The 25967-nt window shown below is 37.1% G+C and overlaps 1 protein-coding gene and 1 long non-coding RNA gene across 3 annotated transcripts in view; one reads left to right on the top strand and one right to left on the bottom strand.

Moving 5' to 3' along the window:
* Positions 1 to 25967, top strand: part of spryd3 (SPRY domain containing 3) — a 45285-nt gene that overhangs the window by 8787 nt on the left and 10531 nt on the right. The window contains exons 6-8 of the mRNA XM_055056780.1: positions 956 to 1144; positions 12532 to 12681; positions 20019 to 20076. Of these exons, the coding sequence (XP_054912755.1) occupies positions 956 to 1144; positions 12532 to 12681; positions 20019 to 20076 (397 nt within the window). The remainder of the gene's footprint in view (positions 1 to 955; positions 1145 to 12531; positions 12682 to 20018; positions 20077 to 25967) is intronic.
* On the bottom strand, positions 822 to 25705 carry LOC129377067 (uncharacterized). Of its 2 annotated transcripts, XR_008607880.1 has the most exons (4): positions 25542 to 25705; positions 19139 to 19330; positions 17904 to 17956; positions 13014 to 13211 (listed from the first exon to the last, which is right to left on the bottom strand). It is a non-coding gene; the product is annotated as an uncharacterized LOC129377067 (long non-coding RNA). The 2 variants fall into 2 exon arrangements; XR_008607881.1 differs by lacking the exons at positions 13014 to 13211; positions 17904 to 17956 and adding an exon at positions 822 to 1117.

Here is a 25967-nt window from a genome sequence, read left to right as displayed (position 1 = left end):
AATCCGACTCTTGTTTGTTTGCCTAGAAAGTCAGATCGCATCAAACTCTGATGCGAACCAAAAAAGTGAACTCTGGTCCGCCTACAAACATAGATCTGGATTCAGTTGAAGTGAACTCTGATGCAGTTTGAATGTTTATGTGAATGGAAAATTGACTGGAGATTCCTCCAAAAGCAGGATGTGAACAATAGCGCAGGGCATTCTGGGTAAAAACAATCAAAACGAACACTAGTGTCTTTTAGCGCTAGTGGGAGAAATGTCTCGTGGTTTTGTGTCAATGACAACAGAGAAATTGTACAACCACTAATATCTGACTCTGCTCCATTTTGGTTTATATTTCATGGAAAAGAGATTTTTGCGTAATTTCCTTCAGTGGTTCTTGGTACAGCGCCACCACTGGTGAGGAGGGAAACAGATTTTTCAGAAGTTTGGTTTGATTGACAGATTGCAGTGAACCTCAGCAACTGAAAATGTAATAAATGTTGCAATTTTGTTTCCCAATCGAACTGAATCTATAGGACTGTAAGATATGAAAACACCAAATAGATTAAAAAAACAAGAATATACAGAGAGAGAAAGAATGATGGTAACGGACAGATAGCGAGATAGAAGGTATTTTTGCTTTAGGATTGTTTTTCTTTCACAAATGTAAATTGTTATCTCATTTAATTTCTGAAATAGAATTAAAATATGTTTTTAATATTTTAAAAACATATTTTAAAATATTAAAAACATTTGACTTTACAATAAAGTCAAATAAAATTGTCAGAATATTAAAAATAAAGCCAGACAATATAAATTCCATACAATTAAAATGAGAATTGATTTCAAAGACAACATTTAATGCTTAATTTTGAAAAATAAAACGGTAATATAAACAAGTTTGTTATACATCTGTTGTTTTTATTGATTTAACAGACATTTTGTAAGTTTATTTCCTGTATATCTTGTCCAGGTGGGTTCAATAGAGGTTCCTGTGTCGTCTGAGGGCCTTTACCCGGCTGTAGGTATGCACTCCATGGGGGAGGAGGTGAAGGTTGACCTGCGGGCGGAGTGGCTCTTAGAGGAGGATGATACCATGATGATGGTTGACAGCCATGAAGATGACTGGGGACGGCTCCATGATGTCAGAGTCAGCGGCATGGTAAGAAACAGAAAACGTCTTTGGTTGGACTTCTATTATTTATTTATGGATTTTAATCAATTCTGTCCAGCAGTGTGGCTCTGAATAATTATTGTCTAATTGTCAAAAGATTTACTTTCACAAGTGGAATCATTACTCCAGTATAATGCTCCATTTGATGCATAAATAAAAGTTCTAGACCTTTGATTCTGAGTCATAAACAAGTTATTTAACTAAATTAATGACATTTATTAATACCTTTTAGTGATTAAAATGAATTCTGACTTTAATCTCAGAAATCTGACTTTTTCTGAGAAGAAAGATCAGAATTGTGGGAAAAATACATATTTATGACATTAAAGTCAAAATTCTAAAATTAAAGTCAGAATTTTGAAAAAAGTTGAATTCTCAGAGAAAAAAAATTTAATTCTGAAATTAAAGACAGAGTTTTGAGATAAAAAGTAAAAATCCATAAATTAAAGTAAGAATTCTGAGAGAAAAAAGTCAGAATTCTGAAATTAAAATCAAAATTCTGAAATTAAAATCTTAATTCTAAAATTATAATCTGGATTCTGAAATTAAAATCTGAATTCTGAAAATAAAGCCAAAGTTCTGAGGAAAAAAGATTTTAATTCTGAGATTAAAGTCAGAATTTTGAGTAAAATGTAAAAATTCTCAAAGTCACAATTCCAATAAAGGTTAGAACTCTGAGAAAATGAGGTAAAAATCTGAAAGAAATAGGTGAGGATTCTAATATTAAAGTCAAAATTCTGAAGAAAAGCCAGAAGTCCGAAAAAAGTCGGAAGATATTCTTACATTTGCCAGAATTCGGAGACAAAAAACAAAATTCTGAAAAAGGGTAATAAACAATATTTACTGAAACAAATTAACTTTAAACAAATAAATAGCAACAATGAAATGTGAAGTAAATTTTGAAAAATGAGTAAAATGATACTTATTTTTTTATGTATATAAAAACCTGTTTTTATATACAACAAAAATTACCTATATACTAAACAAATGGAACATTACAATCCTGCTTTAAAATATTACATGAGTGTCATCAGATTGTTAAAATAGCAACATATTTATTTAGCTGTATAAAAACAAACTTTGTGTCTTATGTATATTCAGGCTAAATATGTGAACATATGATCATAACACTATACAGGTAAGGTTTGACAAGCTCTTTTGAGTTGAATATAAATTCAAAATTATTCTAAATGGGAATAAAGGAGCAGAGCCTCATCCTCGCTCGAAATTTTAGTAAGTATTTTTGCTTTGTTGTGTTCTTAGGGACTATGGAAACATTTTCCCATTTTGATTTGCGCATGTGCATGCAGCACTTTTCCAGTCTTTGTGGTTTCTGTGGAATTACCGATCTGTCGTTGGATTGCAGTAGATGTTTTGCACCTCTTAAGCTCCTCCTGTGATTTCACCCGCAGCGCCTCTTTAATCTTTGGCCTAAACCGTGGAAGAGTTTTTACACGTTCCTGTTTATGTAATCGCTGTTCCGTATAATGGCCATCTTTACAAATTAAGAAATGGGGAGCAAGTTGACGGGAAGATAAATAGCAAATCTAACTGGTATGCATTTGATGAGGCATCACTGACAAGTTCAAAGGCACAAAAAACACAGAGTAAAGTAGTGATGGTAGTGACTTGTCTACAGTTAAGTCTTTGCTTTTGTGAACATTTACATTACGATACAGAGGATGGACGCTCCTTTTTGGAGCCAAAATTCATCTGCATCTCTTCCTGCACTCAAAAACACCAAATCTTACCAAATATTTTTTGGTCTGATTTCTTCACTTGAAATAAGACAAAACTAACATACAGGTTCAACAAGATGTTAACCTTTGCAAGTATGTCACTTAATAATTTGAGGCAAGTGGTTACGATTGACATCTGCTGTCCATCACTGCCGTAACTTTACTCATTAAAAGTTATAAATATATATATATATATATATATATATATATATATATAGATAGATAGATATATTCTCTTTGTAAAACAAACTCATAGAAATTTTTGAATTTTCATTAATCCCACATTGCTGTGACTAATGATCCAGCTAAATGCAATTATTGTAATTTTAAAGTTAATGAAAGTTGATGAAAAATAACTCAATCACCAAAACTTAATTTGCACTGTGTTTCCAGTTCTGCCACAAAATGACCTTTCAGTAATCTCATTGAGCGCTCAGGGGGCAGACGCTAACGACAACAGGGCAGCTGGTACCACTCTGTCATTCTGACTGAATTAGTTGAGCAGAATGGCTGCTTAACATCATTCTACTTCATCTCTGCATCAAAAAGATCCTACAGACAAGAAAACCGATGCTTTTATTGCACCCAATTTAAATTTAGTATTGAAACGTTTGACTTTCCAGTTTTTTTCTTTGTTCTTCCAATAAAACGACTGTAATAACGCTTAATGAATCCAGTGGATTATTTGTAGACAAGCGCTTTATATTTGTTTGTAAATTGTTTTGGATTTATGTCAAATGAAATGGACAAGAATGTAAAAGAAAGAGGAAAAATAAAGTCAGCAAGTAGTGGGGTACAAACCTAAAATGAAAAAGAGAAATAAGAATAGAGGAGAAACAATTAAAGTGAATAAAAGAAAACACTCGTGACTCTGCTTCCAGGCCTGCAGAAAGAGAAAAACAAACCCGACAAACCACTTCTAGAAAGACATTTTCCTCACATTATAACTTCATTTATCTGCCAATGGAACAAGTACTTTTTCAATAATATGAAGGAATTATTTACTTAAAACAAGCACCCATTTCTTGATGGAAAGTTACTTTTAAGTAAGTTGTCTTCTTTCAAGTGTATTATGAAATTTTCTCTAGAAACTAAACTAAAATGACTTGGTGAGATTTTGTGTTTTTGTAGTGATAAACTTTTAAATTCCAATGAACATTTAACACTGGAACTGGAAGGCATTTAATATTTCCTAAATAAATAAATAAATAAATAAATAAAACAACATAAATAACAAAATGAATTAAGAAGTCAAAACAAAATTATCTATAAAAACTCTTCACCTGACCTTGTGTACCAAAAGACTTGTAGACAGACAGAAAACACATAAATTAAAAAGCCTCCTTTATTACACTTCTTTTCTAACAATGGAGGCCTCTCCCACTTCTCAAACCTTTGACTGATCTGTTTGGTTTAGGTTTTAAAGCTTCTCAGAGTTTACCACCAATCAATTAAGTGTGGTCTTGAATGTGATCGGCCTCTTTCGTTTCTTTAAGTTTACTCCTGCACACATGGATCCATGTATTTGTTTTCTACCTTCATCATGACTGCTCAAGACAAAGGTCTCCTATGCAAACACGACCTGTGTGTTTGGTCATAGTCCATCTGAATGAGGCTTTTCCAGCTCGCCACCCTGTTTGCTGTTTCACCGTTTCTCTTGAGAGGAAATATTTGGCTGGCGTTCCACTGCGTACGTGCGGCTCACTGCGAACACGAGCCTGCAGTCCCTCCGCCTCCTGTTGTCACAACGGTCTCCCTGCCCACCAACTTAATCCCGTCAGCTGCGGATGAGTGGGCCGATAAGCAAAGTGGACGCCATCTAAGGCTGTAGTTGTCCATTCCCCCAATCGTCCAGTCGTTGCTTTTTGAGCATCCGTTCCTCTGTGTGACTTCTTTACGCCGGTCATGTTGTTGTCTAGGAGGTCATCTGGTCTCTCATGAAAGGAAGAGATGTATCGATAATAAGGCAGGGTCTTCACCAGAGCATCAGCTGATCTGCCAACACCATCATCCATCCTTCGTTCCTTCTGTGTCTATCTTTCCTTTCATCCTTCTGTCTTTCATTTGTTTGTTTTTCTTTTGTTCTTCAATTCTCTTTTTCCTTCCTTTCTTCCTACATTCCTATTTTTCCTTCCTTTATAACCTCCATTCCTTCCCTCCTTGCACCCATTTTCTTCATCCTTTCTTATATTGTCAAAATCAGTTAGTCAGTTTTCACTGTTCCTTCCTTCTTTCCCTTCCACTTTCTCTCCATCTTTCCTTCTATATCACACATCTCCTATTGTGGGACATCTCAGGTCCTCCAGCTTTCAGGAACCATTTACTCTCAAACACAGACAAAAAACATTCTGCAGCTGCATCAGTATAAAAACTGAAAGTCAAGAGTCAAAAGTTAACTTCTAACTGCAGCGTGGTGCAATCCCAATATTGACCAATCTAGTCTCCCAAGACTCTCTTCAAATACCTTTTGAGCAGAGGTAAGTAGAGAACCCAAAGATTTTTGACATTTTGAGTTCTACTGGATCCCAATCTACTTCCTCTATCACCAGTAAAAACCTCATTAATGTTGTCAAGCTATATGTACTCAGGCAGTGATTTTCTGTTTCCCACAGGAGCTGTATTCACAGTATATTATGTCAATGCTTTGTTGTGGCATCAACCTGCACCTCTCCATCAGTAACAACATGAAAGCAATCAGCATCATTTTTGACATGGTAGCTGTCATTCTGATGTAATGGGTGCTGTGTGTCAAGACATGAACGCGGGACCTCTATGTATGTCCTGCGGTGTTTGGCACCGGTGCTGGCAGCGGCTGTTTGGGTTCTGTGGGTTAAGGCGTTGTTCTTGTGTGGCTTGTTCCAGCACATCCTGGAGATTATTTATTGTATTGAGATGCGGTTAGCTTGGAGGGTGGATTGGTGCTATTTGCAAGTTTGTCATGTTCTTCTAACGTGTCGTGAATAGCTTTTTTCAGTTACAACCCATTTGAGAAATTTTACGGCTTGTTTCCACTGTTTTCTGTCAATTCTTGTTCTGATTAAGTTGTCAAAGGTTTGATTATGCCCACTTTCCCTCCCATTAGAGTGAGCTCAGGTATTTTACGAGACACTGCTACATATTCCATCAAATTTTCTTGGTGCCTCTGATTATTTTCTTAAGCTGCCCTTTGAGGCTTGATTTGACTAAGCGTTGCAGTAAAGTTTGATTTATGGAAGACTCACCTCTGCAACTTGTTGGGCAGTCACTGTTTAACTTGTTCTGGCAAAGGAGATTCACTGACTGATGACATCTCATACAGAAGCTACTCCAAAAAAGTTTTTCTAAAACTGCACTCCAATGATTCCCAATCCTTATAATCTAATCTACATTTTTCTAATTATGTCAGAACAACTTATAAAGAACACAAATCTTTTGTTTAACTTGTGCACAACTGACAAGTGAAATAAATCAATTGTTTGTGAACCTCAGTACATTTTAGATTATGGATTTAAAACTATGGCACAGTTACCAGTCATTTGTCTGCTCTGCTAATTAGAAATGATGATTTGCAAGGTAAATATTACTTTAATTGTGCAGCATAGGATGAGTGAATCAGGAACAACTATCGGTGGCTACTTGATAAGTCATAAGTTAAATTACTTATGATGTTTAAACTTGGATTTGAGAAGGATGTTGGACCAGACATAACTGTAATTGATTTCTTCAGTAGCCAAGCTAACTGGTTTTGGCAATTTTATATGACCCGGAGTCCTGACAGTTTTCCTGATAGATGGGGAAAAGTCCTTCTGTTAATCTGATTCCCTTTGCATGTATTAACAAATTACATGCTGCAACCCTGTTCTGCCTGCACTTGTCTTTCTTTATCCCATTGCACAGTCTGTCATCTGGAGGTATTCCCTTGTATTCATAGTCAACACTGTGGTGGAAGTTCCAGTTTCAAATCTTCAGTTTGTTTGCTTTCCACTCTCTCCTACACAGGTGATTGTGAGCTATGTTTCCATAGAAGTGTTTGGAAATTAACCTTGTTTCATAACGATCTTGGCATTGATCAAAAATGTACTGGCTATGCTGCATAGTCAAAGACGTAGTAAAGAAAAACACACATGGCATTTGTATTTGTATTTACAAAACTTTAAATTTGAATGGATCCATTCCACTATTAATTTATTTTAGTCTCTACTAATGTGAATACTTAACATCTCTTTGGGGTTTTATTAATAAATATTAATTGAAAAGTATAAAAAACAGGATGAGATTTTGACAATAACTTTGTCTCTTCAAAAATGTAATAGAGCTTGGTCAGACAGTGAAGTCATTATTGAATTGTTTACCTTATTGTAGCTCCTTAAACAACTATGAAGGCAGTTTTAGGAAGCGAGGCATCATCAACATGTTTGAAAACTCAAACATGTTGATGATGTTTTAGTTTTGTTGACAACAATTTTAGTTTAAAAACTAAAATTAAAAACTAAAATTTTTAAACTAAAAACAACAGTTTTTTAGTTTAAAAACAAAACTAAAAATTGTTTTTAAACTAAACCAAAGCTGCATGTGAATAGGTAAAATCTGTAAATGCTTAGGACACCCTCTAGAAACTCTTAAATCTACCAACTAAGACCAAAAATACTTTAATTAGCATTAACTCACAATGGAAACTATCTTAGCACGACTACAGAAGCTAATATGTGAAGTCTGGGGTTGGGATTCAGCCAATCAGCACAAAGGAAAATAAATGGCGCTTCTAAACTTGCTATTTTTCAGATGCCAGTCAGTAGTGTGTCTAGTAGCACTGCATTTTTTTGTATTTCAGCTTCTTAACTCTTTAGGATATTTTAGATGAGCTCTGCAAAAAAAAAAAAAATTGGAATTGGGATATTTTCCACAAATAATTTAAAGTTAAGTTCCACATAAAAATACTGAACTGTGAATATACTGGCCTTAATTTGCATTTTGGATGTTTGATGCTTAATTATATTCATAGAAACAACTCTTTTCTGCTGTAGCTTCTTAAAGTTTTGAATCTTCTCTCAGTAACAACTGCCATTAAAGACTTTTTTTTCCCCCCCAGGACAAACTAATAACGTTAAAAAAACAGAAATAAAATCTGTTTTGCTTTTTTACTGGACACTCTGGTCAGCCTGAAAGTCGGTCACTTCAAGTCACCTTCTGGTTTAATTTTAGAGCATCCCTGAAGCTATCTTGCAGTAATTACTTGCATTTGGTCATGTTTCTATTAACATTTATGAATCCTTGTTTTATCATTGCAGTATTTTTTTTTTATTTAGTTGTCAAAATGCAGACAATCAAAATACTTTTTTTAGGGTTTACTGACTTTTTTCCATGACTTTTAATTATAACCAAAACATTTTTTGTCTTTTGGAGTGCCAGGTAAATGCAACAACAATAGAAATCGATAAAAAATATTACTTGTTGCTTAAGCGAAAGATTTTATTTCAGTGAAATCTTTCCAAAGGAGAATAATGTTAGTTTTGCCTTCCTTTAAGACTTTATAGGTGTGAGAGGAAACCAGCAGGACCACTCTCTGGGTGTTGCATCTGTCTCCCAGGTAGCAGCTCAACAAAACAAGGCCTTGCACATTACCATCACGATTCACACCTGTCAAAATTAAAGGAGCGAGACGGCAATAGAAAAGAGAGGGAGCGAGATTGTTGGCTATACCAGCGAGGCATGCTTCGCTCAAGGCTACATCTCTCTTTCAGCTCGCTGGTCTCGCTCTCTGTTACTCAGCAGCAAGAAGTAAAGAAGAAAGGTGTGACTAAGAGCTCACCACATTGAAACTCTTTTCTCCTCTCCCTAAAGAAAAACAGTTGTCCAGGCATGAAAGTACAGCGGGTTAAGGAGACACAAGGGTACACACGAAAGGGCAGTCTGCAACAAAAAAAGCAGAGGATAATGTTGAAACCTGTTTTGGCTCTGGGGAATGTGAAAAGATTAAATTTTTGTGCAGAGAAAATGATTAAAACATAATATTGTGAAACCTAGTTGGTTGCTGTGTTTTGGTTTTTCTTCCATCTTTATTATAATCTATTAAAAAAAGAGAATAAAATTTTCCTAAGATGTCTTTTTGTAAAAAAAAACAAAAACAAAAAAAAAAAACGGTTGCATTAATGCGCATAAATTACCTATTTTACTTTGTTGACATTTTGTATCTGTTTTGCACCAAGAGAGACAAGTTGTGGCCAATAGAGTTATGCTACTGTAGCCAAAGGCGTTATTATTATCATCATTATAAGGCGTAATTATCCTGTAAGGCCAAGTCACTTTACTGTATATGTATTTTCTACATAAGCTGTGATCATTTAAATGTCAAGGTTCTCTAACTGGTTTCCCCTTAGGGCTCAAATCATGTCAGAATATTTGTATGAAACACTTTGGTTTAAAAAAAAACGTGCAGCTAGGTTGGATAAATTAAAAAATGTAGAAATTACTCAGGTGTATGTGCATAAAACAGACTATTTGAAATAAGTTAGAAAAACTACAAGCTTTTTAACATTTATTGAGTTTGTTTGGCGCAAACTAAATAATAAATAATGGTTTTAAATAATCAAGTCTGCTGGGAGGAATAATCTTCTATAACGCTCCTTTGTTCACCAAGGATGGAGCAGGAAAGGAGCTCTCCATTATGCCAACTGGCGTCAGAGGATTTGAGAAAGGAAAGACCAAAGTTGGCTCATGCCGAGACTATAACCTCATTAAACCAGGTCACAGTGCTCCAAGTTACTTGTTTTATTGCTCTTAGCGGTGCAGCTGCATTACGCATCTCCTGCTGCGGATATAATTAAAAGGAAGCAGCTGAAATGAGCCATCCATGATCTTCACAACAGTAAATACAGTGCCATGATGACCAGGCTCTTTGCCAACAAAGATGCACCTGAGCTGGGTTTCCCAGCTGGGACAAGCACACATGCCTCTAATTTGCACAGATAGGCTGGTCGCTGGGAGACAGAGTGCAAGTTGTGAATTTTTAGTATGCCGTTTAAATGCTAAATATATCTTGTATTGTATTCAGTGATGAGAAGTATAAAGAGGATCTTATAAAATCGAAAATGCAATCTTATAAGAGTTGCAGTGACAAATAACTACTTCAGGCTTCAGAGCCTTGGTTTGGTCGCCTCACTTTAGTGAAAATCACATTTTGAATTTTGTGCGCATGATTCCTTTGACTGTGTGATTTTTACATTTCACTGTCCCATGTTAAACTTTTGGTTTTGTGTAGCGCTGTGCCCAAGAGCATTATTGTTTATTAATACTGCATTTCTAGCCAGTTTTTCAAAATAAAAGAAGCAGAATAATACATTTTATTCTAATGGAGACTAATCAAGGACCTTAAAATGACTTGGTGTGGATGTAGGTGTGAAATGGCCAGAGTGGTATTAGGAAGGGAGCCAATTCATTTGGGATACCCCAAGGTTTAATCCTGGGACTCCTACTACTTAATATAGTCCTTTTGGCTGAGATTATAACAAGTAATACAATCATTCATCATAACAGATGAAATACAGCCTACATTACAATGTTACCATGTGACACTGAACCCGTCCAAGCACTGAACAAATGTTTGAAACAAATCAGTGTGTATGGATGTTAAAACTTTATCCAAAACTGAAGTTATGAAGATTTATACATGATTCCTACCAGGAGATATGCGATTCAGACTTACATTTTCCCGCAGTCAGCAATGGGATTTCTTTTATTGCGAAGGTTTGGAGAGATCAGCCATGATTATGTTTGTACAATGAGAAAACGTTTCTTTTAGAGTGGTTTAACTGATGCTGGTACTTACAATTACTTGGCAAAGATTGCACAAAAGAAGGAAGTTGGTTTTCTCAGTAAAGGTTTTGTCAAACCTGGGACTTCTTTAACACAGATGATTAAACTCTTTCCATGGGGTGTGTCCGTTAAGTGTCTGGCTAGTGACAAGCACTCCCAGGTGGGGTTGCACACTCAGAAAGACAAAGGTGTAATATACCGGCGATTTTGTCCACCCCCCATCTCATCTGTCATCTCAGCCTTTCACCAGGGGCTGTTTTCATTTCTGGATACTCACTCTCAAATACCGATGTTGAATGGAAACATTTCTCAGCCTAAAGGCTTTGTGGTTGCTCAGCTGCCCTCCTGCTCATCCAAATCCTCACGTCTATAATAAAATAGATTAAAATAGCCTGGAAAGTAGTAGCATTAGGATATACATCCCTGTCCATACTTGTAGGTAAGTCACCGTGGGCGTTTTGGTGGGGATTTTACTGGGTTGGACGCTTCAATTTATCACAGTGCCCACTCATTTAGGAAGCACCTGCAAAAGCTAGCTCTGTGGGTAAATCCTCTGTGTCAGTCTGGTTCCCTTGGAGGAGGTAAGTCATGAAGTTCAAGTTTGATCAGGTGTGTTTTCCATTTAACCTGAACTCAGAGAATGAGTTGAATCTTAGGGATAGTCCTGTGTTCAAAACAAGGGAAAAAATTATACTTATTGCCATCACCACCTGGCTGCCTTGCCCTTTTGTTTCAACTGACACAATGCCATTGGAAAATAACACTCCTATTACCTTAAGTCGCTTTTGACGATGTAGCATACACTATTTGTTTAGCAAATAAGCCTAATTTCTTGGGGAAATTTTTGGACATGTTGACAAATGAACATATTAACAATTCTGCAGACCACACACATCCTGGACGCTAACTGTTCACGTTTTAACCTCCAGGTTAAAGTGCTACAGAGCGTGGTTTGCAGAAACCAGCCACCACAGAAAGCTTTAAAAAGGGAAATATTTGGTGTACACACTGCAAAAACACAAAATCTAGACCAAAAGTTTACTAGAAACTTTTGGTCTAGTTTCTAGTAAGACAAAATTAACAGTGACGCGTTAGTTGACGGGTTGTGAACAAGACTGGCAAGTGCCATGATTTACCGAATGACACATTATCACAACAGTGATAATGAATATTCATGCCTTACTCATGTTCATGACAGGTGTTATATCATGTTTATGACAGTGTCATGACAGTCTCATTCATGACCCATCAAATAAAGTGTTACCAAATTAACTTAAACATAACTTTTCACAAATAAATACATCTGCCAGTGAAAAAATAAAAAATTTCCCATATTATAAGTTAAGATGTCTTCTTCCATTGGCAGATTATTTCACTAATAACTAGTGCTTTTCCATAAATATTTAGGAATGTTTTACTTAAAATGAGCTAACAATAATATAGTTTAGTGTTGTCAAATTTCATTACATTTTCCCCAAGTTTTAAATGAAATAATCTGCTGATGGGATTGGAACTTTTTCTTGGATATTAAGTAATTATTGACTTAAAGCAAGTTTCTATATCTTGCTGAAAGGTTTCTGAAAGATAGTTTTGTCTGATTTGAAGTGTATTAAGATATTTTCTCCAGAATCTAGACCAAAATACTTGGTACGTTTTTGTGTTTTTGCAATGCATGATCCTTGGAAATAAAAACTCACAATCTCCAGACCAAGACCTTGTTTCTGGTTACTGAACTGGAAACACAGTAAATAATAACAACCTTTGTCGCATTAAATTGGTGCACCTGACTATGGAAAACTTAATAAAACCTTTTTTTTTCTTCTTTTCTCTGCAAATCTCTCTCAGCTCCTGGAATATGTTGGCAAAGGAAAGAGCATCATGGACGTTGGTTTGGCTCAGGCCCGCCAGCCGCTCTCCACCCGCTGCCACTACTATGAAGTGGAGATAGTTGATGCTGGGGAGAAGTGCTACATCGCCTTGGGCTTGGCAAGAAGGGTGAGCTGTCAAAGTAAATGCTTGGATAACTTCAGACACACCTGTGCTCAGAGGGGTACTCTCCGTACTCTCCTTTTCTTTAGCATTTGGCCATAACATTTTATTTCTACTTAGTGCAATAGAGTGACAACAGTGTAGCTAAGCGGAGGTTAGTTATGTAGATTTCTTCTTCCAACACTATAAAGTCTTCCTCAGACTCCGTTGTAGGAAATTTTTGCTTTCCATTTCTCAGAAATGGAAAGCAATTCTCTCCTTTCACATAAATAACAAGCTGATTTGATGGAGACAAGATGTTGATCATAAAACCTTTTTGCACTGAGGGCCAAAATCAGCACATTGAAAATACTCATAAAGCCTTATTCCTTATTTAAGTTAGTTTCTTTTTACAACTGCAAAATAATTTCAAATATTCTGATAAACAGAAAATGACAAATTATTGTAGGTGGGATAGCATTGAAGATGTTTACCTTAATACAAAGAAAGCTGCACTATTTCCTTACTTCTTTGGTTGAATATTTTGCTGGTCTTCACTGCAAAGACACAAAAGTTGTTTTAGTCCAAATATTTGAGTATACTTGAAGTAAGACAAAAAGTTATTTTTCAGCAATATATATTGCTTTATGTAAATGATTTCTTAATGTTGTTTCAACAAAAATACTAGATTCTTTTAGTTGTAGCCCAGAAAAAATGTCTTGTTTTAAGTGAAACAATTCGCTGAAGTATCTGGTACTTTCAACCAATATTAAAAACTTTTGACTTAAAACAAGCTCATATTTCTTGCTGGAAAGTTACTTGTAATTTGGTTTTGTCTTACTTCAAATGTTCTAAAATGTACACAAAAATAATTGGTAAGATTTTCTGTTTTCTGTGCAAAAATGACTGACATTTGCAGACATGAGGTCTGATGAGACAGAAATTGAACTCTTAGGTGTGGTGGTAAAGAGCAACTTCATTACATGCATATCGATATGCTATTTATGCTTTTTTTTAAAATCAAAACCACCAAGGCAACTACCCTTACAACCCAAAAGCATTATGCTGCCACCACCATACTTCACTGTAGAGATGGCTTTGACTTGGTGATGAGCTCTGCCTGATTTCTCAAACTTTTCATCTTATACATAATGAAATTAAACGAGATGAGTGCTTCTTATTAAAATATCTAGAATGTTGTAAAAAAAAAAAAAAGCAAAAATATTTCGAGACCTGAGTCTTTATTTATATATCTCGACTGAAAGCACTTAGTCTTAAAGTGAAGAATGCTTAGAAGCTGATAACTCGGACAAACAAACTGTGCCAATAGTAAACATTGATGTGAATAAGCAGCCACTTGAATTAAAGGAACAGTTCACTCTTTCTTAGAAGTCAGGCCAGACGTCTTTGTGTTTGATTCAAAGTCAAAGCTGCATAATTTCTACAAAGTTACCCAATTAATCACAGAAATGTCACTTTTTGTCATGTTCACAAATAACTTCTTTGTTCTTTGAAAGCTAAACATACACATTCACTCCTTGTATTTTAATGTTTACTTTAGGTTACCTGCAGCCATTCCTTCGAGCTCAGAGTTCAGCACTATTTTACTTTATTAATTCTCGTGGTCCTTTTCCTGCTGCATCTGGCTTCTATTATAAAGCCATCAAGGAAAAGTGGCGTGAAAGTTGCAAGACGGTTTCCAGGTTTTCCATGTAATCCGTTTCACACAGCATGCAAACAATACAGGCTGGAATATTAACACAAATCACTTTCCATTTAACCAGGAACTCCCTGCCGCTGTTTCTGCTGGACATGTTGACTTAAGGCTTTTTTTTCTCCCCCTTTTTTTATTTTGCTGGTTAACTTTCTGAATAGACATGGCCAGCTCAGCCTGTGGAAATATTGCAACAAAAGTTGACAGATAAATTTGTATCACACATTCATGTAGGAGTCATAGCAAACTCCAAACGATCCAGATTTTCCTACCAACTCCCCTGCACCCCTCACACCATTATCTTGTCAAATTGACAAATACCTGCTAACCTGAAGCCAGTTTCACTCATTAAGTCAAACAATGCCTATCCCAGTCCTCCACCCCAAAGCCTAATTACTCATGGACTCAACTGACAGCTCAAATGGCTTTGGTATGGTAAGGAGGAATTGGAAATAATTCAATGACCTGCCTTTCAAAAAAAACACCCTCTTCCATTTTATTTTCATATCTCCAGTTGCAATAAACTACATCCTAATGCTTTCTATGATTTGGCAGTGGGAATACCCTGAGCCCTCACATCCACAGCTTGGCGTTTGCTCACGCAGAAGTTCAGATTTCATCCAGATCTTGTTGAGAAGCAGCAGGAAGGCCCCGCTCTCCGCTATAAATAAATACCTCTTTGACACCTGTGTGAGAGCGAGGCTGCACATGAGGCAGAACAGGAAGATGAAGTGCCATGTGGAAATGGGTTTTGTTTACGCCACGTTAAGCGTTTCAAATGAGGCTGCAGACTTGGCACTGAGGTCACACTTGTTCAGCTGAAAGCAGATGTTTACATACACTTCCTCAGAATTTAGTAGCATTTAGTTAAACACAAAATCTCACCAAGTATTTTAGTCTAGTTTCTAGTGCAAATATCTTGGCTTTCTCTTATTTCAAGTGTACTAACTTAAAAGTTACTTTTCAGCAGTATATTGGAGCTTGTTTTAAGTCAAAAATTCCTTAGCATTGATGAAAAGGTACTTGTTCCATTGGCAGAGTAGGCTATTTCATTTTTAACAATATATTTTTCCGTTGTTACAAGTGAAATAATCCACCAGTGGAACTAATATTTTTTCATAAACATTAAGGAATTATTGACTTAATAGAAACGCCTATGTTTTATTTAAAAAGTTACTTTTGTCTCATTACAAGTATATTAAGATATTTAAACTAGATACTAACCCAACAAACTATACTACAATCCAGGAGCGCCATTTGCTTTTTTTGGGCACTGATTGACTGGAAAACTGTTGACGTTAGTAGTTCTTGGTACCACAGGATGGAAGGGATTGTTCAAAGAGTGGGTTGGTTTGACACAGAGGAGTGTGAAACAGAACCGCAGCAGCTGAAAATTTAACAAATATTGGAATTTTGGTCTCCAATTGAATTAGGTGTACTGGAATATTCGGTGCAAAAACATCCTGAGTGTTTCTTTCCTCTGCACCAGCAAAGACATGGTAATATGATGACATTGGCTGCACCAAAGTGCAACAAATAAGCAGTAGGCATGTCACAATGAGCAATAAATCCATTAATTGCACAATAAATTATAACAAGCTCAATAATTTCCATTTTCGCAATTTGTCAATTTTCAGTTTTCTCTCTTTCTACCAAAAACTGGATGATGAAAGTCTTTAGTCTGGTGCTTTGGTCTCTAATAGCCTGTTTTTGAATGGCAGTGTTGTTTACCGAGACTTCATAATGTATTTAATTTGGTGTTAGGTTTATTTAGTTTGGATATTGTCATGGAAAAGATTACAATAAGGTCACATCTGCTCGTCATGTCATATGAAATCTTAGTGAACTCTATCCTAAAGAACTATTTGGGTTACATGTACGAGGTTGAAAGCAACTGCGTCAGAATCAGACCGTCTTGTTCCTTGTGATTAATTCCTTATCATGGTATAAAACTCGTGTTAGCTCTGCCCGGCAGAGCTTGGCATCCAGACTTGCTTCATTACTGATTGTTTTATGAGCTCTCTGTATTGTGCACAATATATGAATAAACCTGATTGAATGATTCTATCTGAAATGTCTTTCAGTTCCAGTTAAATGGTCAGTAGCATTAGAAGTTTATTGATCTTTGACAATATGTTCTTGCATTATTATGCCATTATTACCATTATATTGCTTTAAAATGGTCTCAAAACAACAATATTGGCATTTATCGTAATAACTTCTCAATCCTCAGGATTGAGATAACTTTTTTAAAGCATTACAACAACGAGAAACATTGGTAGTATCCTTAGCATGAAGTTTGCTTTCATGTTTTCAACTGAGAGTACTCAGTGTTTGGACATGATGTTGTGTTTGAGCAATAGTTTGGATAAAATTACACAGCCTAATCTTCCCTATGATCATTATCAGCAATCCTGTCAGCAGCAGAGCAAATTAAGTAAGTTGTCTGTTTTTCTTTTTCCGCCCTACATCCATAAAACTTTAGGGAAACGCCAACACAGATGCTTACAGATCAGAGAGTCATTGTTGTGCTGTGGGGGCCTGGAGGTTTCAGCCCGATGACATGAGGCTAAACAAACAGACCTGCATTAGTTCTCCGCATGGTCCCTGCCCAACCCCTATAAGTCTGGCACGTACAAACAGAACCCACTGCTTCACCCTCCCATATAGTGTTCCTTCAGCACACACACAACATACTCTCACGTCTGTGGTAATACCTGGCTTAAGCTTTATATTTAGACCCCTCTGTGATATGTCAGTGTGATAGCTGCAGTTGATGATTTGTATCTCCTTTCACATGGTTTTCCTCTCAGCCCGCACCTTCACTGTCACAGGTTTTTCCCCTCGACCTGTTTACTCTTCCACAGAGTGGAAAGCTCAGATTCCACCTTGATGGGATGACCTGATATTGGTGGTCCTGCTCCACCAAGCTGTGGACGCCACCCAGGACTGCCATTTTTTTTTTTTTTTTGTATTTCTGCTAGCAAACAGGTGTCGGACTGGTGTCGGATAAATCATCTCCAGAACAAAAGCCAAAGCCTATGGGACAGTGTCATTATCCCTCGTGAGACGTGTTCTGTACCTACATGTCCCGAAAGGCCAGGTTACGCTTTCCAAATGCACACAGAGGAAAAAAACTTCATTTCTGGAGACATTTCCTTTACTTTGATGAAACTAAAGTGGAATTGTTTGGACATAACGACCATTGTTACATTTGGAGGAAAAACAAGGATCCTTCTATCATCCAAACTGTGATGCATGGTGGTGGCAGCATCTTATTGTGAGGCTGTTTTGCTCAAGGAGGAACTGGTGCACTTCATAAAATAGATGACACCATGAAGGAAGAACATTATGTGTAAATATTGAAGCAACATCTAAAGGAAGATTGGTCTTCCAAATGGACAACAACCCTCAGCTTCTGGCCAAAGTGGTTAAAAAGAGGCTTAAGGACAATAAAGCCAATGTTCTGGTGTGGCCATCACAAAGCCTTGTGGGAAATCGGAAAAGGTGTGTGTAAACGAGGCGGCCTACAAACCTGACCCAGCTCCACCGGTTCTGTCAGGAGGAATAGTCCAGAACTCCAGGAAACTATTGTGAGAAAGTTGTTGAAGAAAACCCAAAACATTTTATCCAATTCATATATTTGCTGAGGAGGTGTATGTAAACTTCTAAATCTGTAACATCTTCCTCTCATTTTTATGGCTTTTGGTAAATGGAAATAATTTTGGTGAATCTAAGTGACCTAAAGCAAGATTAAATTTCAAGTATTGAGAAAAAAAAGTGGATGTGTCTTTTTGTTCTGTTTATTTAAACTTTGGTTGTGTTGTTTGTTTTTTCTGCACCTATAGAGAGTTCTTATTTAATGTATAAAGCACACCAACACAGTAAAAGTGATGTTCACAACAGTTACTACAATGATGGAGATGAAAATAGACATTTAATAGCTGGTTAGAGTTCTGTGGTCTGAACAGAATCATCATCGGATTTTCTAAACTTTTTTTTTTAGTTTTTCTCAAGCCATTTCTCCAAATTGCACATCATATTGGTGTCTCAATCAGGAGGCAAACTCTTGAGACGTTGCTCTTCTCCACATGGAGATGCAACCCACATGTCAGCGAGCTGGAGGAATCGTCGGGCTTGTGGTTTAGAAGCAGCAGACTTGGTGGATGAAGAGGTTTCAGGTTTGCAGCTGCATTCCTGTGTCTTCTTGTCTTTGTCTACTGATGTCTTACTCTGTCCTCTGTCTTTCTTTCTTTCTTTTTCTCTTTGCATTTCCATTTCTTAACAGATTCCCTGCTGTGTTGTCAGATAAGATCTATGATGTTCCCTTGAAATGTTGGCAGTCTTAATTGTAGTTATTTAGTCACTCTTTTGGTGAATATCCATCCCAACACAAGTGCTAATAATAAAAATGTAATCTGCTTTCTTTGGTTTTGAGAAATTAGTCTGACTTCTCCAGCTTTTCCGGATGTTTGGTTAATTATTTTTCTTCCCTTTGGCCATCCACTGGGTCTGACTTATCATAACACAGAAATGAAAGGTCTTTTGTTGACCTCCTCTTTCTGCTAATAATAAAATAAGTGCAGTAGAGTTTACACAACAGTGAGAACAGAATGGAAAAAAGTAAGTAATCATTTCGAAAAAAGGGCCAAATGGAAGATGAAAGATCCTGAAGTCATTGCCCCGTTAATCTTTCCTCTTGTTCAGTGGTGTGTTTTTACAATAATAGAGGTGCAGCCTAGAAAACAGATAAAAATCGCTGGTAATTACCTCTGAGTCATCCCTTGATCTTATCCGCAAGTGGGCCGATGGTTATTTCTCTTAGGACAGAAGAAGCACTTATCCTGCATCTATCTGATGATGGAAACAGAGCAAGGCGATCTTGAGAGTCGGAGTAGCTACAGACCGAAATCAGTTTCCAAATGGTGAAGATGGTGTCCAACATCATTCCTCGAGGAGCATCTGCATCGACAAATTTTAGATGTTTAACATCTGAATTACATAAATTAAGTCAAGTTTATTTGCAATTCATATTTCAGCGTCAAGGCAATTAAAAGTGATTCACATCATAAAAACATCATTCAATCATAATTTATGAGACAAGCAATAAACAATACATTTCGTAAATGTTGTCATCCAAATCACCTAGAAAATATATATCAAATGTATTTATTAATGTTTCAGTTGCTATGAATCAAATTCAACTCGAAACAAGTAGGTTATTAGTCTTGATCTGAAGAAAGTCAGTGTTTCGGCTGTTTTTCAGTTTACTGGAAGTTAATCCAGATTAGTGAAGCTTAAAAACTGAAAGCTGCTTCTCCATGTTTGGTTCTGGGGATGTAGAGTTGACCAGAGCAAGAAGTTGATACAACCTTGAGGACATTAGTCCTTTAATCCTGGAAATGACCTTCAGGTGATAGAAGGCTGACTTTATAACTGTCTTTATGTGGCTATGAATGCTGAGAGTTAATAGTTTCAAACCCATAATCCCTTTGTCTATCAGACTGTCAGTAGATTACAGAAAAAGCAGGCATCAGATGTATTGATACAAGGATGATTTGAAATGGTGAAGGAGCCAAATGTCTGGCGCTCTTATGTCTTCTGAAGGTACAGAATCCTATAGCGACAATTTCTTTTGTTTTTCATTCAGGATTATCCCAAGAACAGACACCCTGGGTGGAGCCGAGGGTCCGTCGCCTATCATGCAGGTGAGACTTTCTCATGATTTAAGAGAAATTAATGAAGGATGCTTTTAGACTTTTTGCTGCCACCCAACCACAAATAAAAAATAAATTAGGACAAAACTACAACTTCTAAATCACAAGCTACTAACAAAACACAAAGGGATAATCCCTTCCAAGCTTTCTAGTTTACTGTTTACGTTGATGGTAAATAGAATCGGATCGACTCATTGACACCTATGTGCAGGCAAATATGTTTTTAGTTGCTGGAGTAAAACTTGGCTAAATACAGCAAGTGTTTTCAATTGAACACTGACCTTGTTTTCATCAAAAATGGCTTACATAGTTATTTTAAGAAGGTATCCAAAGACAATGAGAAATTTTGAATTTATCATCCCGTACCTCCACAAAAAACATATTAAAATAGACCATGCTTAGTTTGTTGTCAAGTAGGTAAAATAATAAGTTAAAAAACACATTTTTGGTGATTTTAGTTTTGAAATATTTTTTTGAGTACTTTCGAGGCAATAATTTTGGCCCACATGACAGAAGCTCCATTCACACTGCAGCCGGAAGTGACCCAAATCAGATTTTTTTTTTTTCCTTAATGCGACCCGTATCTGACCTTTCATGACACCCTGAACAACACAAATCAGGTTTTTTTTAAGGTTACATGTTAGATATGTGGTCCGTATCTAATACATGTCTCATCTTTTCAAATGTCAAAAGAGAAGCCAGGTCACATTCATCCGATCTCAACGTCATAGATACCCGACAAACGTCCCTATTCTGCCCCCCCTGATACACGCAGGCGGGGAAAAAACAGCCATGGCGGACCATAAAGGATTAAGTCGTTAATGTTCTGGTCCTTGTCGGACACAAGCTACGCTCCTCTATTAGCATCCACATTTACTTCTGCAATTGTAAGCACTTCTTCTTATTCTTCTTTTCTCAATGGCGGTTGGTAATACTTTGAGCATGCTCTCTAAGTGTGACTTTATTGCGCCGTATACTGCACATGCGAGACATTTTTAGCTTGTTTGCTGTTCACACAGGAAATTGCATACAAAAAATTCATATATATATATCACAAAAAAAAAAAGAAATTAAAGGCTGCAGTGTGAATGTAGCCAAAATGTTAGCACACAAATGCTTTCGATGGAAACCTATCAATGAACAACTTCACAGGAATGTTGAGGTCTCTAACACAAACAGCTGAAGAGAAAATAGAAAAGATATTGTCAGGTTGAGATGGTGATCATATCGGCGAAAGCTTGGAGTAAATAAAACCCGCCGTGAGTCATCTGTATTGTCAGAGTTTGTTTCCTGCAGATCGTTGAAGATTATCTCTGTAGGGATCTGAATAAAACATCCACAGCTTCCCATCCCAGGCTTCAGCACTCTTCACTATCTGAGCTGTGAGATGAGCTGCCCTGATACGGAAGCACCTCATAGACGGTTGTTATTATTCTGAACAAGATACCATTTATCTCACAATCAAAGGTGGGTAGAAAACCCAAAAATTATACTCAAGTAAGAGAATTACTACTTCAACATATTTGTACTCAAGTAAAAGTAAGAAGTCGCCATCCAAGATAATAAAACAAGTATTTAAGTAAAAAGTTTACTCAAGTTTTGAGTAAACTTTCATTTAATATTTAAAAATTACATAAGCTGACGGATCTAAATATAGTTAAGTGGAAATTTTTGTGTTTTAAGAGTGAAAATAATTCTTACAAGCAGCAAAAAAATGATAAAATTTTTTCCAAAGCAGTTTCTTTCCCAAAAACAAAGTTATGAAACTGCAAGTCTGTGCCCGATGAATTTTTGGTTAAAACATAATTGTTTTTCATTCAAGGGGTAGAGAATAGAGAAATTTTATGCAAGTAAGAGTAGCAATAAATTACTCATGTACTTCTATTACAGCGTAATAAAAGTATATTAAAAAAAAATCCTCAAATAAATGTAATTGAGTAAAAGTAACTAGTTACTGCCCAACTCTGCTCACAATGCATTGCCACATCATGTTTGTCCTTATCTGTCCAGAACATTTAGGAGACACCTGGACTTTATCTTTATTGTAAATTTTTGTAACTCTAAAAATGGCATAAAAGACACTTTCTGTTTGCTGGTTTTTGCCACGTTATTTTTGGAGGTCGCATCTGTTGTCGGGAGAAGCAATCAAGGAACATTTTCCCGTCCACTCTGCGCATTCCCGGCATGTTTTTAGTTCAAGTTTATGGTCTTAAATCCGTCGTATCCCACTGCAGATTGCAGTTATAGTTCCGGATGCATTAGTAGTAATAACAGTTGATGCTGGACGTCCTGCCGGAGTCTGCGGATGATGCCTTCGTGCCGAGTGACAGACAGGACCAGTCATTTAGAGGCTCACCGTGCCAGTGCCAGAGCTGCTGCACTGCGGTCCGTCTGGTTTGGCCGCTGCTTGCTGGACGCCACAGATATGCGCACGCCCCTGCAGAGCCACCATTAATCTTATTTGTTAGTGACTGAAAATGATCCGTGTGGTTTTCCATGCCGTGTGTAAGAGGTTTGTCTTCCCATGCTCGGGATACGGTGAGAGCTCCGGTCCAGCGGCTCCTTCCTCTCCTTCCTCTCCTCTCTGTTTACAGCCCAGCAACCTCAGGAATCGCATGTGGACATTATCTGGCAAGGGGGGGGGCAACAAATGCCTAATGCAAAAACAGCTTTATATGCACCGCAATGTGCCTTTTCACCACAGCATGCTTCAATAAGAGATTATTAAAACTTTAATTCCCTTATTTTCTGTCTGCTGTTGCTAAAAAACTCATGTGTTTGCATTTCACTCAGAAAATCTCACCAAGTATATCTGGTCTAGTCTCTAATACAAATCACTTAGCACACTTAAAAACAGACAAAACTAACTCATAAATAACTTTTTAGTAAAATATAGGAGCTTGTTTTAAGATTATTTATTGACTTGTTACATTTTCCCCATTTTATATGTGAAATAATCAGTCGGTGAAACTTTTGATTGATTTAAACGGACACCACAAATTATAGCTCACTTAAATAGACACAAGAAAAGACAAAATCTTACTAAAACTTTGTCTAAGAGTATGCAGTGTGTCTGATCTTAGCGTGTATATGTATTTAAGCAAATAATTTCTGGTATGTGTGTTTATTGTCAACCATTTGCTGCAAAAACAAAAGTATATTTCATTTAGTTTATGGCGCAAATATTAGGACACTTGAAATACTAACATATATATTGACAGCTATAAATCTTTAAATTGAAAGGACTCCCAATTTTACCAAGGCTGTCCAAATCTAGCTTACTTGGACTCCATGTAACGTTATGATGGCGTCCACACTGCATTAAAATGTGGCCTAAATCCATTTTCTTTCCCCTGATGTTGTTATTTTTTGTTCCTTATATAAATGGTTGTGATTTTGGTCCTTAAAATACCAACATTTCCACTTTACTTTACATTTTGGTCCATCTGGTGCTGTAATTTTAAAAAATGTTTCTTGATAAAGCCATGTGCCAAAAACATTTTTACTCCTATAACAAATATGTTGAAGCAGTGATTCTTTGACTTGAGCAAAACTTTTTGGTACTCTGCCCATCTCTGCCTGGTGCAGGTTAGCGGGTCATGGGGCCGTTAACCTTTTGAAAACCTCTCTTCTTAGACTCACTCGTGCTGTGACTCAACGCCCGCAGCTGAAGGTTTGGCCCGACCACCATCGCCCCCATGCAGCCGCAGATAAAGTGTTCAGTCTAACCTGTGTGCTCTCCATCAGTGACATGCTCTAATCTGATCTACGTCTCCAAAAACAGCTGTCCAATAGCAACATGTCATCAAAGAAGAATGATGCCTTCTTACCTAACAGGGCGTTAGGGGTTTGGATAACATACTTTTATAACAGTTAAAGGGGGCACTTTATCTGAATTGATCCCCATCTTTCAACAAGGTTGATGTCATAAAAACTTCTTCACCTCAGTGGAAAAGACATGCCGTCCATGTAATGTCTGCAGTTCTGATTTGGTAACCAGTTGATCACACCCTGGACTCTTTTATTGTCTTTTTAATGACCCACAATTAATCCAAATCAGGGTTTCTTTTCAGTCCACAAGACTCATTGATTAACTACAAATTTAAGAAAACAGCACTGAGGAATGTGGCTCTTAAGCTTGCAACTTGGAATTGAGTTGCACATAAACCAAAGAATTATGCTTTGAAGAGAAACTAAACTCCAAATCAACTCGTATGTTTCTGTGCAAACTGTGATATTTGTATGAATGCTTGATTCATTCTGCAGCATTTGTCTTAAACTTGTCATAATGCCGCCATCTTTGAGCCGATGGGCGTTCTTAGTGCCGTTCCAGTCAATTCTGAGGCTGTTTTCACACCTGTTGGCCCCGTAGACTTGGTTCAATAGGGAACAAAACTCCAACATTATTTTACATTTTAAGCTGCTGCAGTTCACTTTCACGCTGCACTGTGTTAAACAATCCAAACTAATTACTAAACTGTTTCCCTTCCTGCCTGTAGGGGCACTGCACCAAGAACAACTGAAGGAAATGACAAGAAAATCTCTAAAAAAGACACTGACATTATGTGAAGACGACTTTCTTCACATATGATCAACAGAATGCACTTCACTGTAGTCCATTTCCTGCTTTTGGAGCTGCCTTTGGTCCGCTATTTGATGCTTATGTCAACACATTGACATAGGCGTTCAAATCGCACTTCAACCAAACTGAGACCGAGGTTTTAAGACGAACCACAGTTCGCTTTTTTTAATCAATTGTGCATTCACACTTCCCCAAACAAACCAGACTTTCTAGAGTTCAATTAAAGCGGACTGAACAGGGCTGGTGTGAGTTCACCCTGAATCTTTTCTTTATGTTCCAGTGATATTGGTAGATAAATATCCAGTACTGAGCATTTAAATTCAGCTGATCAAGTTGTAAAACGTCCAAGGAAGCCCAGCCAATAGTATTGGATGCTTTTGGCAACTGCGGAGAAGAACCACTCCCTTTTAACCAGCAAAACTCCAGCAGAACCAACACCAGGCTCGGTTTTGATCAGCCATCTGCTTCGACTGGAATAGAGTTGAAAAACAAAAAGGAGAGACAGAAAACCCAAATGCACTGGGCTTTGAGTACTTTCTATGAGAAAGACAAACAGTTTTTGACCTGGAGACACACCTGAACACAGAATCCCCGGAACATGAGAAACAAAAATGAATCCAAAATAATCAAAATGGGACCAACAGAGACAGAAACAACCCTTCTAAACATGAGTGTTAGTAAAAAGGAACCTTATAGCCCCAAGTGGGGCATCAATAACATGAAAAAAGCATTTAAAATACTGATTAAACCTCTGTTCTGGGTGGTCTGATCCCAGAACACATCTCTTCTAATTATCCTTTTCTGATTCATCGAGTTTAAGAGGCAATTATTTCTTCTTCTGTGACATCTGATCATGTCTGCCTGCTCGTCCTACCTTTGCTGCCCCATTACTTCCCACCATCCAGGCCCAAACCTGGATCTCTGCATCCTCACTTCCAGTTTCAGTCCTTGTCGCGCTCCAAAAAGGCCTTGTATTTTTAGCCTGCTGGGCTGTGCCCCCTCTGTTTGCCTTGTGCGCTTTGTTGTTACAAGGGCCCACATGGGAGCTGTAATGATACAGTGTCTGTCTGGCTCCCAGTGCTCCGATAGAGGCTGTTTAAACAGTATCCTGAGCTGGGGATGGATCCCATGACAACTCCATAAATATTTACAAGCAGCAGCCATCCCGCTCTGCTTGAGGAGCACTTGTCTGCAGGCTATCTCTGCAGTGTTTTTCTTCTTCTTTTTGCCCTTTTGTTGTCTCTAACAACTGTAGGATGTGTTGTTTTGATGATTTTCTTTGGATGTTTTCGATATCTTT

Source organism: Poeciliopsis prolifica, unplaced genomic scaffold, assembly GCF_027474105.1.
Source record: "Poeciliopsis prolifica strain line A6 unplaced genomic scaffold, Auburn_PproV2 SCAFFOLD046, whole genome shotgun sequence".
Taxonomy (NCBI): Eukaryota; Metazoa; Chordata; class Actinopteri; order Cyprinodontiformes; family Poeciliidae; genus Poeciliopsis; species Poeciliopsis prolifica.
This window is presented reverse-complemented; position numbering and strand designations above follow the sequence as displayed.